Source organism: Rhinopithecus bieti, unplaced genomic scaffold (genome assembly GCF_001698545.2).
Source record: "Rhinopithecus bieti isolate Rb0 unplaced genomic scaffold, ASM169854v2 scaffold_44159, whole genome shotgun sequence".
Taxonomy (NCBI): Eukaryota; Metazoa; Chordata; class Mammalia; order Primates; family Cercopithecidae; genus Rhinopithecus; species Rhinopithecus bieti.
The window spans coordinates 45,107-56,220 of NW_016818573.1; the positions used below are offsets into that span (position 1 = coordinate 45,107).

The 11,114-nt window shown below is 55.7% G+C and overlaps 2 protein-coding genes across 10 annotated transcripts; one reads left to right on the forward strand and one right to left on the reverse strand.

Moving 5' to 3' along the window:
• The first annotated feature begins 1,456 nt into the window (after positions 1–1,456).
• On the forward strand, positions 1,457–9,710 carry KAT5 (lysine acetyltransferase 5). Of its 6 annotated transcripts, none has more exons than XM_017857309.1 (14): positions 1,457–1,735; positions 1,835–1,901; positions 2,234–2,302; positions 2,390–2,526; positions 2,812–2,967; positions 3,057–3,131; positions 3,238–3,312; positions 3,958–4,206; positions 4,284–4,373; positions 6,764–6,904; positions 6,986–7,079; positions 8,696–8,855; positions 8,985–9,066; positions 9,161–9,710. In XM_017857309.1, the coding sequence occupies exons 1-14, from the start codon at positions 1,724–1,726 to the stop codon at positions 9,293–9,295; spliced, it is 1,542 nt and encodes a 513-aa protein (XP_017712798.1). In that variant the 5' UTR covers positions 1,457–1,723; the 3' UTR covers positions 9,296–9,710. The 6 variants fall into 6 exon arrangements, with proteins under 6 accessions (XP_017712798.1, XP_017712797.1, XP_017712801.1 ...); XM_017857308.1 differs by having other exon boundaries at positions 2,785–2,967; positions 9,161–9,708; XM_017857312.1 differs by lacking the exon at positions 2,812–2,967.
• On the reverse strand, positions 4,448–11,051 carry RNASEH2C (ribonuclease H2 subunit C). 4 transcript variants are annotated; one of them, XR_001882456.1, is made up of 4 exons: positions 10,342–10,977; positions 10,145–10,264; positions 9,778–9,909; positions 4,448–4,765 (listed from the first exon to the last, which is right to left on the reverse strand). XR_001882456.1 is itself a non-coding variant. In XM_017857315.1 (4 exons), exons 1-4 carry the CDS (start codon positions 10,879–10,881, stop codon positions 9,883–9,885), a joined length of 495 nt encoding a protein of 164 aa, XP_017712804.1. In that variant the 5' UTR covers positions 10,882–11,051; the 3' UTR covers positions 7,767–9,882. The 4 variants fall into 4 exon arrangements, 3 of the variants coding, with proteins under 3 accessions (XP_017712803.1, XP_017712804.1, XP_017712802.1); XM_017857315.1 differs by lacking the exon at positions 4,448–4,765 and having other exon boundaries at positions 7,767–9,909; positions 10,342–10,517; positions 10,710–11,051; XM_017857314.1 differs by lacking the exon at positions 9,778–9,909 and having other exon boundaries at positions 10,342–10,980.
• Between the last annotated feature and the right edge of the window lie 63 nt (positions 11,052–11,114).

Below are 11,114 nucleotides of genomic sequence, written 5' to 3' on the forward strand. Positions count from 1 at the left end.
TTCACACTTCAGTTATGACAGGAAATATCCTCTCCTTAGGGCGTACACCCTAAATGACTTTGTAACTTTACTTCATCCCCTTCATTTACACAGGGCATATCCCAAATAACCAAGGGTATTTAAACTCCAACAAATCCTGTAACTGGCTCCTATGCTCAGCCGGCCCCCACACTGGAGTGTACTTTCATTTTCAATAAATCGTGTATTCCTTCCTTGCTTTGTGTGTTTTGACCAATTCTTTTTTTTTTCTTTTTCTGTTTTTTTTTTTTTGAGACAGAGTCTCGCTCTGTCGCCCAGGCTGGAGTGTAGTGGCATGATCTCAGCCCACTGCGAGCTCCGCCTCCCGGGTTCAGGCCATTCTCCTGCCTCAGCCTCCCGAGCAGCCGGGACCACAGATGCCAGCCAAAACGCCCGGCTAATTTTTTGGTTTTTTTTGTTTGTTTGTTTGTTTTGTAGAGACGGGGTTTCACCGTGTTGGCCAGGATGATCTCTATCTCCTGACTTCCTGATCCGCCCGCCTCGGCCTCCCCAAGTGCTGGGATTACAGGCGTGAGCCACTGCGCCCAGACGTTTTGTCCAATTCTTTAAGATGCCAAGAATCTGGACACCCTCCACCGGTGACATCTTCACACTTTTGAGGAGTACTCATGGGGTATTTTGTAGAATGTTTCTCAATTGGTATTTGTCTGATCTTCTTCTCATGATAAGGCTGGAGGTAGCTGGGATTTCAGGTGTGAGCCACCATGCCCAGTCTCCAAATCCTGTTTACAGAAAACATTTTAAAAATTAGCCAGCCTTGGTAGTGCGCGCCTGTAGTCCCAGCTACTCGGGAGCCTGAGGTGGATCACTTGATCCAGGGAGGCGGAGGCTGCAGTGAGCGGAGATTATGCCTGTCCGGCTGCACTCCAGCCTGGGCGAGACAGACCTTGTTTCAAAAAAAAAGCCTAATATGGCTGGGCGCCATGGCTCACGCCTGTAATCCCAGCACTTTGGGAGGCCGAGGCGGGCGGATCACGAGGTCAAGAGATCCAGACCATCCTGGCCAACATGGTGAAACCCCGCCTCTACTGAAAATACAAATATTAGCTGGGTACTCCGGAGGCTGAGGCAGGTGAATCGCTTGAACCCGGGAGGCAGAGGTTGCAGGGAACCAAGATGGCGCCACTGCAGTCCAGCCTGGCGACAGAGCGAGACTCCGTCTCAAAAATAAAAAAAAGCCCAATACACAAAATAAAGCTAGGAATCTTCCCTGAGTCCTCCTGCCTACGGAGTGAAGTCCACAGACCTGGGGGAGCGTTCGAGCCCCTCTAAGCCCACTTCCTTTCTCCAGCCTCTCGCGCGCAGTTCACTCCCGACAACACCTCTCGTCGCCACAAGGAGACGCCCGAGGACTGCCCTCCGTCAAAGCCCAAACGGTATTGCCACGTGACCCGCTCCGCATCCACGTGAACAGCGTCGCACCCGGTGGGCGTCACGTGACGGACTCACTAGTTCGCCAATCCCTGTGCACGTTGTGGGGTTTCCACCTAGGTCTCGGCCTGAGGCTTGTAACACTCCGTTTTCCCCAGAGTCACAGGGGCAGTCTTGCCCCTTGCAGCTGGGTCGCGGTGTCTCTCAAAAGTCCCCCACTATAGGGGCTTCGTGAGGCCCGGGCCTACAACGGGCTCGGTCCCGGAAGTGACGTCTCCCACAGGGGCCGGAAGTGGCAGTGGAGGGAGGGAAGATGGCGGAGGTGGTGAGTCCGGTGCCCGGGGCGGGGCGGAGGGAGCCAGGGGAGGTGGGTAGAGCCCGAGGCCCCCCAGTAGCCGACCCTGGCGCCGCGCTGTCTCCCCAGGGGGAGATAATCGAGGGCTGCCGCCTACCCGTGCTGCGGCGGAACCAGGACAACGAAGATGAGTGGCGTGAGTGACGTTGGGGGGCGGGGCTAAGGAACCTGAGGGCGAGGGGCGGGAGGGATTCAACTGAACCCCCGGGATGGGGAGGGGCCTCTGGAATTATGGGGCGGGCGGGGCGCAGATACTCCCATGAAGGGGCGTGGCTCTTAGCTGCTCCGAGAGGTACAGGGCGGGGCCTGGAAAGGGGTGGCAGTAGTGACTGAAGGAGGCTTAGGAGAGACCTTCTAAGTGCTGGAGTTTAGGGATCCAGCCTTGGGGTGGAGTTCAGGTCGTGGAAGGGTGGAGTCTCTTAGCCTGGCCCGGCCCGTCTAAGGCCCCTGCCTATGCTATTCCCATAGCCCTGGCCGAGATCCTGAGCGTGAAGGACATCAGTGGCCGGAAGCTTTTCTACGTCCATTACATTGACTGTGAGTTCTGGGCCTGAGGTGGGGCATCAGGGTAGGGTTGGGGAACAGTTTTTGGCATTCTGTCCTGAGCCATCCCCACTGCTGCAGTCAACAAACGTCTGGATGAATGGGTGACGCACGAGCGGCTGGACCTAAAGAAGATCCAGTTCCCGAAGAAAGAGGCCAAGACCCCCACCAAGAACGGACTTCCTGGGTCCCGTCCCGGCTCTCCAGAGAGAGAGGTGGTGAGTAGGTCCCCCACTTCACCTCTTCTCTCCTGCCTCGTGTTTCTCTTATCTGTTGGCATTAGGGGCTCCTGGATGGGCAGTAGGCAGCTCCCTCTCACCCTGACTTCATCTTGCAAAGGATGGGGGCCGAATTGCACATGTCCCAGAGTCCAGTAGCTAGTCCTGTGTCCTTCAGAAGGCGAGGGTGGGGTTTGATAATTTTGAGCTGAGGGACCCCTATTCCCCTTCCCCATTCCACTGCCATCCCCGCCCCAGAGGAAGACCCTGGACCTATCTCTACAGCCGGCCTCGGCCCAGGCCAGCGGGAAGACCTTGCCAATCCCGGTCCAGATCACACTCCGCTTCAACCTGCCCAAGGAGCGGGAGGCCATTCCCGGTGGCGAGCCTGACCAGCCGCTCTCCTCCAGCTCCTGCCTGCAGCCCAACCACCGCTCAACGGTACCCTCAGCAATTCCAGGGACCTTGCTTTCTTCTCAGGTCCCACCTTCTCTACCTTCTGACCCACCTTTGTTGGTTTCTCTCTGCAGAAACGGAAGGTGGAGGTGGTTTCACCAGCAACTCCTGTGCCCAGCGAGACAGCCCCGGCCTCGGTTTTTCCCCAGGTGAGTTTCCCAAACCATCTCTTGTTCTCTTTCTCTCTTCTACTCTCTGGTGGCCTTTTTCAGGCTCATCTCACAGCCATCCCTTCTTTTATTACTATATCTGCAGAATGGAGCAGCCCGTAGGGCAGTGGCAGCCCAGCCAGGACGGAAGCGAAAATCAAATTGTTTGGGCACTGATGAGGTGGGTCAGGGGAGCAACAGAAGGAGCTAGGTGAAAAGGAAGGGATGCAGGCAGGGTGGAGAGTTAGTGATGAGTTTAAAAATAAAGAAGGGGTGGTAGGCAGGGCTAGTGTTGGTGGGATTAGGAGCTAGGCAGAACATGGTTCAAATGAGTCATTGGGGCTGGGTGCCATGGCTCATACCTGTAATCCCAGCACTTTGGGAGGCCAACCAAGGTGGGCAGATCACCTGAGGTCAGGAGTTCGACACCAGCCTGACCAACATGGTGAAACCTTGTCTCTACTAAAAATACAACAATTAGCCAGGCGTAGTGGCAGGCGCCTATAATCCCAGCTACTTGGAAAGCTGAGGCAGGAGAATTGCTTGAATCCTGGAGGTAGAGGTTGCAGTGAGCCAAGATCATGCCACTGCACTCTAGCCTGGGCCACGGAGTAAGACTCCATCTCAAAAACAAGAGTCATTCGGTGATATTTTCCACATCATCAATCCCTTAGGGTTTCAGGTTTTTATCCGGAAATTGGGGATCATGGTACCTCCCCTATAGGGTTGCTGTTAGGCTTAAAGGAAACCTGTCAAAGGGCTGTGAGCTGTGGTGTCCTGCTGAGCTGTCTCTTATAACCTGGTATTTTCCACTGGCCCTGGGCAGGACTCCCAGGACAGCTCAGATGGAATACCATCAGCACCACGCATGACTGGCAGCCTGGTGTCTGACCGAAGCCACGACGACATCGTCACCCGGATGAAGAACATCGAGTGCATTGAGCTGGGCCGGCACCGCCTCAAGCCGTGGTACTTCTCCCCGTACCCACAGGAGCTCACCACGTTGCCTGTTCTCTACCTGTGCGAGTTCTGCCTCAAGTACGGCCGTAGCCTCAAGTGTCTTCAGCGCCACTTGGTATGAGGGGTCCAGGGAGGCTGCCTTCCCAGCACCCTCCACGTTGCCCTTGTTCCTGACCCTCCTCTCTTCCCCAGACCAAGTGCGACCTACGACATCCTCCAGGCAATGAGATTTACCGCAAGGGCACCATCTCCTTCTTTGAGATTGATGGACGTAAGAACAAGGTTAGTGCCTGAGAGGCAGTGAGTCAAATGACATCTTCTTGCTCAGGTAAACACTGACCAGTCAAGCCAGCAGATCAGTTCACCCCATTTTTATTGAGTTCCTGCTGTCTGGCAGGTGCTGGTAGCCAGGAATGAGACAGTCTCTGTTCTCTGAGAGCTTAGTCCATGGGAGAGACAGACATACCAATGACCTCTTAGCTCCCAGTGTCTTAAGTGTCATCAAAGAGAGGGTGGGTTAGGAGGACCCAAAGGAGGTGGTTGGCAAAGCTTCACAGAGGGTTACTTTGGAGCCTTGGTGGATGACAGTGGCTGAGGCAGTTTCTTGCAGTGGTGCTGAGGAGGCGGCATGGATGCACAGAGATGGTCTTTGTGAAAGGCACAGATCATTCTGGCTGGGAGGCAAAAAAGGGAAGAAGAGGGAAGGCTCTTAAAGGGGACAGAGCTCAGGTGATGAAGATGCTGTGTGTTAACCACCATTCTGTAATTATTAACGTGGACCTGGGCATCCAAGTGGCAGTACCCAGCAGCAGGTGGTTAAAAAGCAATTTCTGGGCTGGGCGTGGTGGCTCATGTCTGTAATCCCAGCACTATGGGAGGCCGAGGCGGGTGGATCACGAGGTCAGGAGATCGAGACCATCTTAACACGGTGAAACCCCGTTTCTACTAAAAAATACAAAAAATAAGCCGGGCGTGGTGGCGGGCGCCTGTAGTACCAGCTACTTGGGAGTCTGAGGCAGGAGAATGGCGTGAACCCAGGAGGCAGAGCTTGCAGTGAGCCGAGATTGCGCCACTTCACTCCAGCCTGGGCAACAGGGTGAGACTTCGTCTAAAAAATAAATAAATAAAACAAAAAGCAGTTTCTGGCTGGGCACAGTGGCTCATACCTGTAACCCCAGCACTTTGGGAGGCTGAGGTGGGCCAATCACTTGAGCCCAGAATTTCGAGACTAGCCTGGGCAATATGGAGAAACCCCGTCTCTACTAAAAATAAAAAATTTGGCCGGGCACGGTGGCTCATGCCTCCAATCCCGGCACTTTGAGAGGCCAAGGCGTGCAGATCATGAGGTCAGAAGATCGAGACCATCCTGGCTAACACGGTGAAACCCCATCTCTACTAAAAATACAAAAGAATTAGCTGGGCGTGGTGGTGGGCGCCTGTAGTCCCAGCTACTCAGGAGGCTGAGGCAGGAGAATGGCATGAACCCGGAAGGCGGAGCTTGCAGTGAGCCGAGATTGCGCCACTGCACTCCAGCCTGGGTTACAGAGCGAGACTCTGTCTCTATAAATAAACAATTAATTAATTTAGGTGGGTGTAATGGTGCACATCTGTAGTCCCAGGTACTCAGGAGGCTGAGTTGGGAGAATCACCTGAGCCTGGGAAGTCAAGGCTGCAGTGAGCCATGATTGCATGATTGCACCACTGCACTCCATCCTGGGCGACAGGAGTGAGACCCTGTCTCAAAAAAAAAAAACCCACAATGTCTGAAATGCAGGAGAAATCGTGTGCAGAGGTAAGGTTAAGCAGCATGACTCATAATTTTGTTGGGGTAACCCCTAAGGCAGTTATTTTGTTAAATTACATAATTCCTTAACTTTGTCGTAGAGTAGCAGATCAGTTCCCAGGAGGTGTGACTGTGGATGTAGAACGTTAGGTTTTTTTTTTTGTTGTTTGTTTGTTTTTTTTGAGACGGCGTCTCACTTTGTTGCCCAGGCTGGAGTGCAGTGGCACAATCTTGGCTCACTGCAAGCTCCGCCTCCCGGGTTCACGCCATTCTCCTGCCTCAGCCTCCCAAGTAGCTGGGACTACAGGCGCCCGCCACCACACCCGGCTAATTTTTTGTATTTTCAGCAGAGACGGGGTTTCACCGTGTTAGCCAGGATGGTCTCAATCTCCTGACCTCATGATCCGCCCGCCTTGGCCTCCCAAAGTGCTGGGATTACAGGCATAAGCCACCACGCCCGGCAGAATGTTAGGTTTTTTAGCAGCTAGACTCCCAAGATTGTCAGGGAGAGAGCTTCTCTGAGGAGCGGTGGTCAGAGTCTGACTTTGGACACATTGGTTTGTTGATTGCTGTTAAAATTATTACAGGGTGGTGGAGTCTCCCGGCCAGGCTTAGGTAGTAGAGCTGTGCGGAGCAAGTCGGGAAACTTGCCTGACTGAGCAGGGAGGCATTCAGACACCATCACACATCTGGCACACAGGCTTTTCAACACTGAGGAGCCTGCATAAGCTGTGGGCTGGTGGAGTGGGTCAGGCCCAGCCAGGGAAGAACACTCATCACCTATCAGTCTGGGGCATAGCACGGACAGTGAAGCTCCTGGTTGACCCTGAACCACTGGCCAGGCTCAAGGCAGGGTACCCAGAATGGTGACAAGCCTTTTCTCTTGCAGAGTTATTCCCAGAACCTGTGTCTCTTGGCCAAGTGTTTCCTTGACCATAAGACACTGTACTATGACACAGACCCTTTCCTCTTCTACGTCATGACGGAGTATGACTGTAAGGGCTTCCACATCGTGGGCTACTTCTCCAAGGTCAGTGCCTGTCCAGGCTGTCCCTGTGCCCTATCCTGAGCCAGGTCCCTTCCCTGACACTCACCTGCCCCCCTTTTCCAGGAGAAAGAATCGACAGAAGACTATAATGTGGCCTGCATCCTAACCCTGCCTCCCTACCAGCGCCGGGGCTACGGCAAGCTGCTGATCGAGTTCAGTGAGTATGTGTGCTGCGGCCAGGGGGTAGTGCACCCATCATCGGTGCCTCATAGGCAGATGTGCCAGGCTACTGTGATTCTCAACCGTGGCTGTGCAGCCCGGTCTCTAGGGGAGCCAGCCAGAAATAACAGGAGCACTCTCCCAGAGTTCTCTCCATTCAGGCTGACTGCCCTGCTCATCTGGGGTAGGTTCGCAGCCCTACAGTTTGCTCCTTGGCCAGGGTTCTAAGTGCCATTCAGCTTTCCCCAAATCTGACTTACATGCTCCTGCCTGGGGCCATGGGCAGGTTAGTGAGCTGCTGGTGCTCATGTATCTGGTAACGGGTATGCCATGATACAAGTCCTTGGGCAAGGACCAGTGGTTAATGTCCCCCATTGTCCCCTGAGCCATGCAGGCAGGTGTCCAAAATGCTGTCTGTCAACAGATACACGTAAGCATGGAATTGTCCCTTGCTCCTTGTGTCCAGTGAGGTCAGTCTCTTAAAGCCAGAAGGGACTCTGACCTTCATCACACATGAGCTCTTCAGTGCCCTCCCCAACCCTGAGGCCCCTTCTCCTTCCCAGCCTCTTCCCCATCACCCCCCATTCTATCTCACCATTCACTTGGAATAACTAAGCTCTGACCTGAGACGAGGAAGTTCTAGCTGTTTGCCTGGTGAAGACACAGAGGCTTTACTTGATCAAGGTTATGGTCCATTCGAGAAATTTATTGGTTAAGTGATGCCCAGATGGGGTCACATCCTCAGAACTTCTCAGCCTGGTAGCACAAGTGGATGCTTGAAGAAACTCAGTCTTGGAGCTCAGACCGCAATGGAGATGGGATGTGGGTGGGACTACCAAGGGGCTAAGGTCCATTGTGAGGGTGAGGAAGGGCTTCTAAAAGTCACAAACATCCCAAGTCCCTGGTGGGGAGAATGAAGACACTGCCCAAGAGATGTGAAGCCGCTCAGGGCTGTGCAGGGTCAGAGGATCTCACTGGGGACTGCCTCCCAGTGCCCAGCTATCAGCATGAGTTGGAGGGAAACAGCCATGGTGGGGGTCAGTCATCTGGCTCTCAGGAATGGTCTCCCCAACTTGGGAAGCAGCTTGGTGCACCTTTTCTCCTTGCATCCTCACAACCACCCAGTCAGGCCACTCAGGTCTTAGCAGCTGACACTCCCAAGATCCCAGCTAGGAGGACTGATTGGACTGAGAATTCAAGCATTCTCAGGCCTGGATTACAGACAGAAATCTGTTCCCACTTCCTTCCTTACATGCCCAGACACAGAGCCTGGGATGGCAAAGGAAAATTGGAGGCACTTTCTTCCCCTGAGCCATTTTCCCTGCATTCCCTGCCCATAAGCCTTCACTGGCCTCTGATCAATCTCGTGGTTGACTGCAGCTGCTCCTCTCAGTGCTCTCATGCCCTCCACTGTGCTCAGCTCCCAGGGGAAGAGTGAATACTCGTTAGTTCTTCCTGAGGGAACTGAGGCGCAGAGAGGCGGAGGCCACAGAACTGCCAAGTGGCAGGGCCATGATGGGAACTAGGCAGCCTGCCTTGGCGATCTGTGTTGTTAAATGTTGCTTATGTTCATCTGTGACCTCTTATTCATCCTCTCCTGCTCCATTGCTTTAGGCTATGAACTCTCCAAAGTGGAAGGGAAAACAGGGACCCCCGAGAAGCCCCTCTCAGACCTTGGCCTCCTATCCTATCGAAGTTACTGGTCCCAGACCATCCTGGAGATCCTGATGGGGCTGAAGTCGGAGAGCGGGGAGAGGCCACAGATCACCATCAAGTGAGCCTGGCGCTGCCTACCTGGGGGTACATGGCATGGCCTGTCTGTTCCTGGGCTTTGTCACTCTCTCCTGGGGCTCCTGGGGACAGATGAAGGTCCTCGGGGGACCTGACCTTTGCTCTCCTACAGTGAGATCAGTGAAATCACCAGCATCAAGAAGGAGGATGTCATCTCCACTCTGCAGTACCTCAATCTCATCAACTACTACAAGGTAGGCAGGCAGGCATGGTGGAGACAGGTGTGTGGGATGCAGAGTGCAGGCCCCTGTGGGCTGCCCACTTGCTGAACCCATCTCCTCTGCCCAGGGCCAGTACATCCTCACACTGTCAGAGGACATCGTGGATGGCCATGAGCGGGCCATGCTTAAGCGGCTCCTGCGGATTGACTCCAAGTGTCTGCACTTCACTCCCAAGGACTGGAGCAAGAGGGGGAAGTGGTGACCAGGCACTGCCCACTGCAGTGCCAAGACAGCAGGACTGGGGCTGATAGCCCACCCCGCCCCCACTGCAGCTCCCACAAAGCACTCTAAGGGAGATGGGGCTGAAAAGCTTGAAAAGGAGGGGACAGGCCTGGCAGGGCCCATTGGTGCCCGGCACCAAGGCGAGCTCAGGGCTCAGGCTAACTCCAAGGTCAGCTGGCCACAGGCCCACGCCTGCTCTGAACCAGGGACCAGAGGGAGCCAGGCAGCTGTGTACAGTGAGATGGGGGATGGGGGAGTTCTGTACAGAGGGCTGGTGGTTGTAAAAATTTCTTTTGTAAAGTAGAAGTTGGGGGTGGGGTGGGTGCTGGCTGCAAAAAATTCTGGCTTCTCTTATCCCCATTGCCCACGGCAATAAATTGTTTATATATGCCAGAGCCATGCAAGGTTCTTGGGGAAAAGGGGTCCATGCTGGCTTAGGGGCTCTAAGGTGCCGGGACTCACAGGTGCTGGGAAGAGTTCCTTTATTGGGGTGATGGAATCAGTGGTTCCAAAGAGCTGGTTTACTGCTGTGAAGGGATCGCAGCTTTGAATTTCAAGCTCTGGTTCTCAGTCCTCGGGCACCTGTGCGTGAATCTGCAAGAGGAGTCGCCTGTACTGTTGGACTTGTAAGGCAGGGCAGCAGGCTGGCCCCCAGACCCGGGGAAGGACCCAGCTGTTCAGAATAACCCCTTCTAGACATGCTAGGAAGAGTGGTCAGGGAGCTACGTTTCCTACGCACTACCCAGTAGAATCCTCCAGGCTCCGTCTGCCCAATTGTGCTCCCCAGCCCATCCACCCGGGGACAAGACGGACCTCCTCATCTACTCACCGCTGCCGCAAGACTGGGCCAAGTTAGGGCCCCACGCACTTTGGCATCCGGGCCAGGGATGGTCTCCAGACCCCACAGGGTGAAGTGGCTGAAGCTGGCAGTGGCTCCAATGAAGCGGTCCTGAGGAAGGGGCCTGGCTCAGCATTGGGACTACAGCTCCCGCCCGCACCCCCTTTCAACCCTATCCCTTTGCTCACAAAGTCCCGTTCCAGCGGCGACTCCTCTTCGTCGTCAGTCCCGGAATCCCGCAAGGGGTCTGGCTTCCCCATGGACACTTCCTTCTCTTCCGTCACCATCACGTATCCCACGAGGCCAGGCGGCACCGCCACCTCCTCGCCCCGTAGACAGCGGCCCCGAAATGACACTTCGAGTCCTGGAGCGGGAGGCGCAAAGAGCCTCAGGCAGGACCCACGCTGGGCCCAGGACCTGAGCCCTGCGGGGCGAGCCCGGAGCCGCCCTCCCGCCACTTCCGGACGCACCACAACCCCCCTGGAGCCCAGGAGATGAGGGGCGCGCGGGCCAGCGCGCCGGCTGCCGGGAGCTGTAGTCCGGCCGCGATGCTCACCCTCGGGGCCCTGGCGGATGGCGGGCGTGAAGAAGCGCCCCACCGGGGCGGGCCCGTCCACCGCGACCTCGCAGGGCAGCAGGTGCAGTGTGACAGGCGCGGCGTCCCGCAGCGTGGCGGAGCGCAAGTGGACGCGGTGCCTCTCGATGGCCGCCTCGTCGCCGCTCTCCATCCTCGCTTCTACGCGACGCAAGGGCTCGCGGGTTGACGCTGAAGCTGGCGCGGAAAGCGCGCAGGGCCTCTCAGGAAGCCTCCGCAGAGCCTCACGGGAAGCCGCCGCGGAGCTTCACGGGAAGTGTAGTCCCTTTACCCTTAATGCTTTCCCTGGGTCCAAGTCCCAGGACTCCCCTCCCCTCCCTTCCCTTCCCCGCCCCGCCCAGTCCCTCCCCTCCCCTTCCCTCCCCC

What these genes read in the sequence shown, in the direction of transcription:
- KAT5 (XM_017857306.1), top strand. Translation starts at nt 1,724, where the DNA reads ATGGCGGAGGTGGTGAGTCCGGTGCCCGGGGCGGGGCGGAGGGAGCCA. An exon ending in CGGCCTCGGTTTTTCCCCAG is followed by an intron (nt 3,132 to 3,237) that starts GTGAGTTTCCCA and finishes CTATATCTGCAG; the next exon opens with AATGGAGCAGCCCGTAGGGC. An exon ending in AGGCCACAGATCACCATCAA is followed by an intron (nt 8,856 to 8,984) that starts GTGAGCCTGGCG and finishes GCTCTCCTACAG; the next exon opens with TGAGATCAGTGAAATCACCA.
- RNASEH2C (XM_017857313.1), bottom strand. Translation starts at nt 10,881, where the DNA reads ATGGAGAGCGGCGACGAGGCGGCCATCGAGAGGCACCGCGTCCACTTG. An exon ending in CGCCGCTGGAACGGGACTTT is followed by an intron (nt 10,265 to 10,341) that starts GTGAGCAAAGGG and finishes CCCCTTCCTCAG; the next exon opens with GACCGCTTCATTGGAGCCAC. An exon ending in GGCCCAGTCTTGCGGCAGCG is followed by an intron (nt 9,910 to 10,144) that starts GTGAGTAGATGA and finishes CTCCTCTTGCAG; the next exon opens with ATTCACGCACAGGTGCCCGA.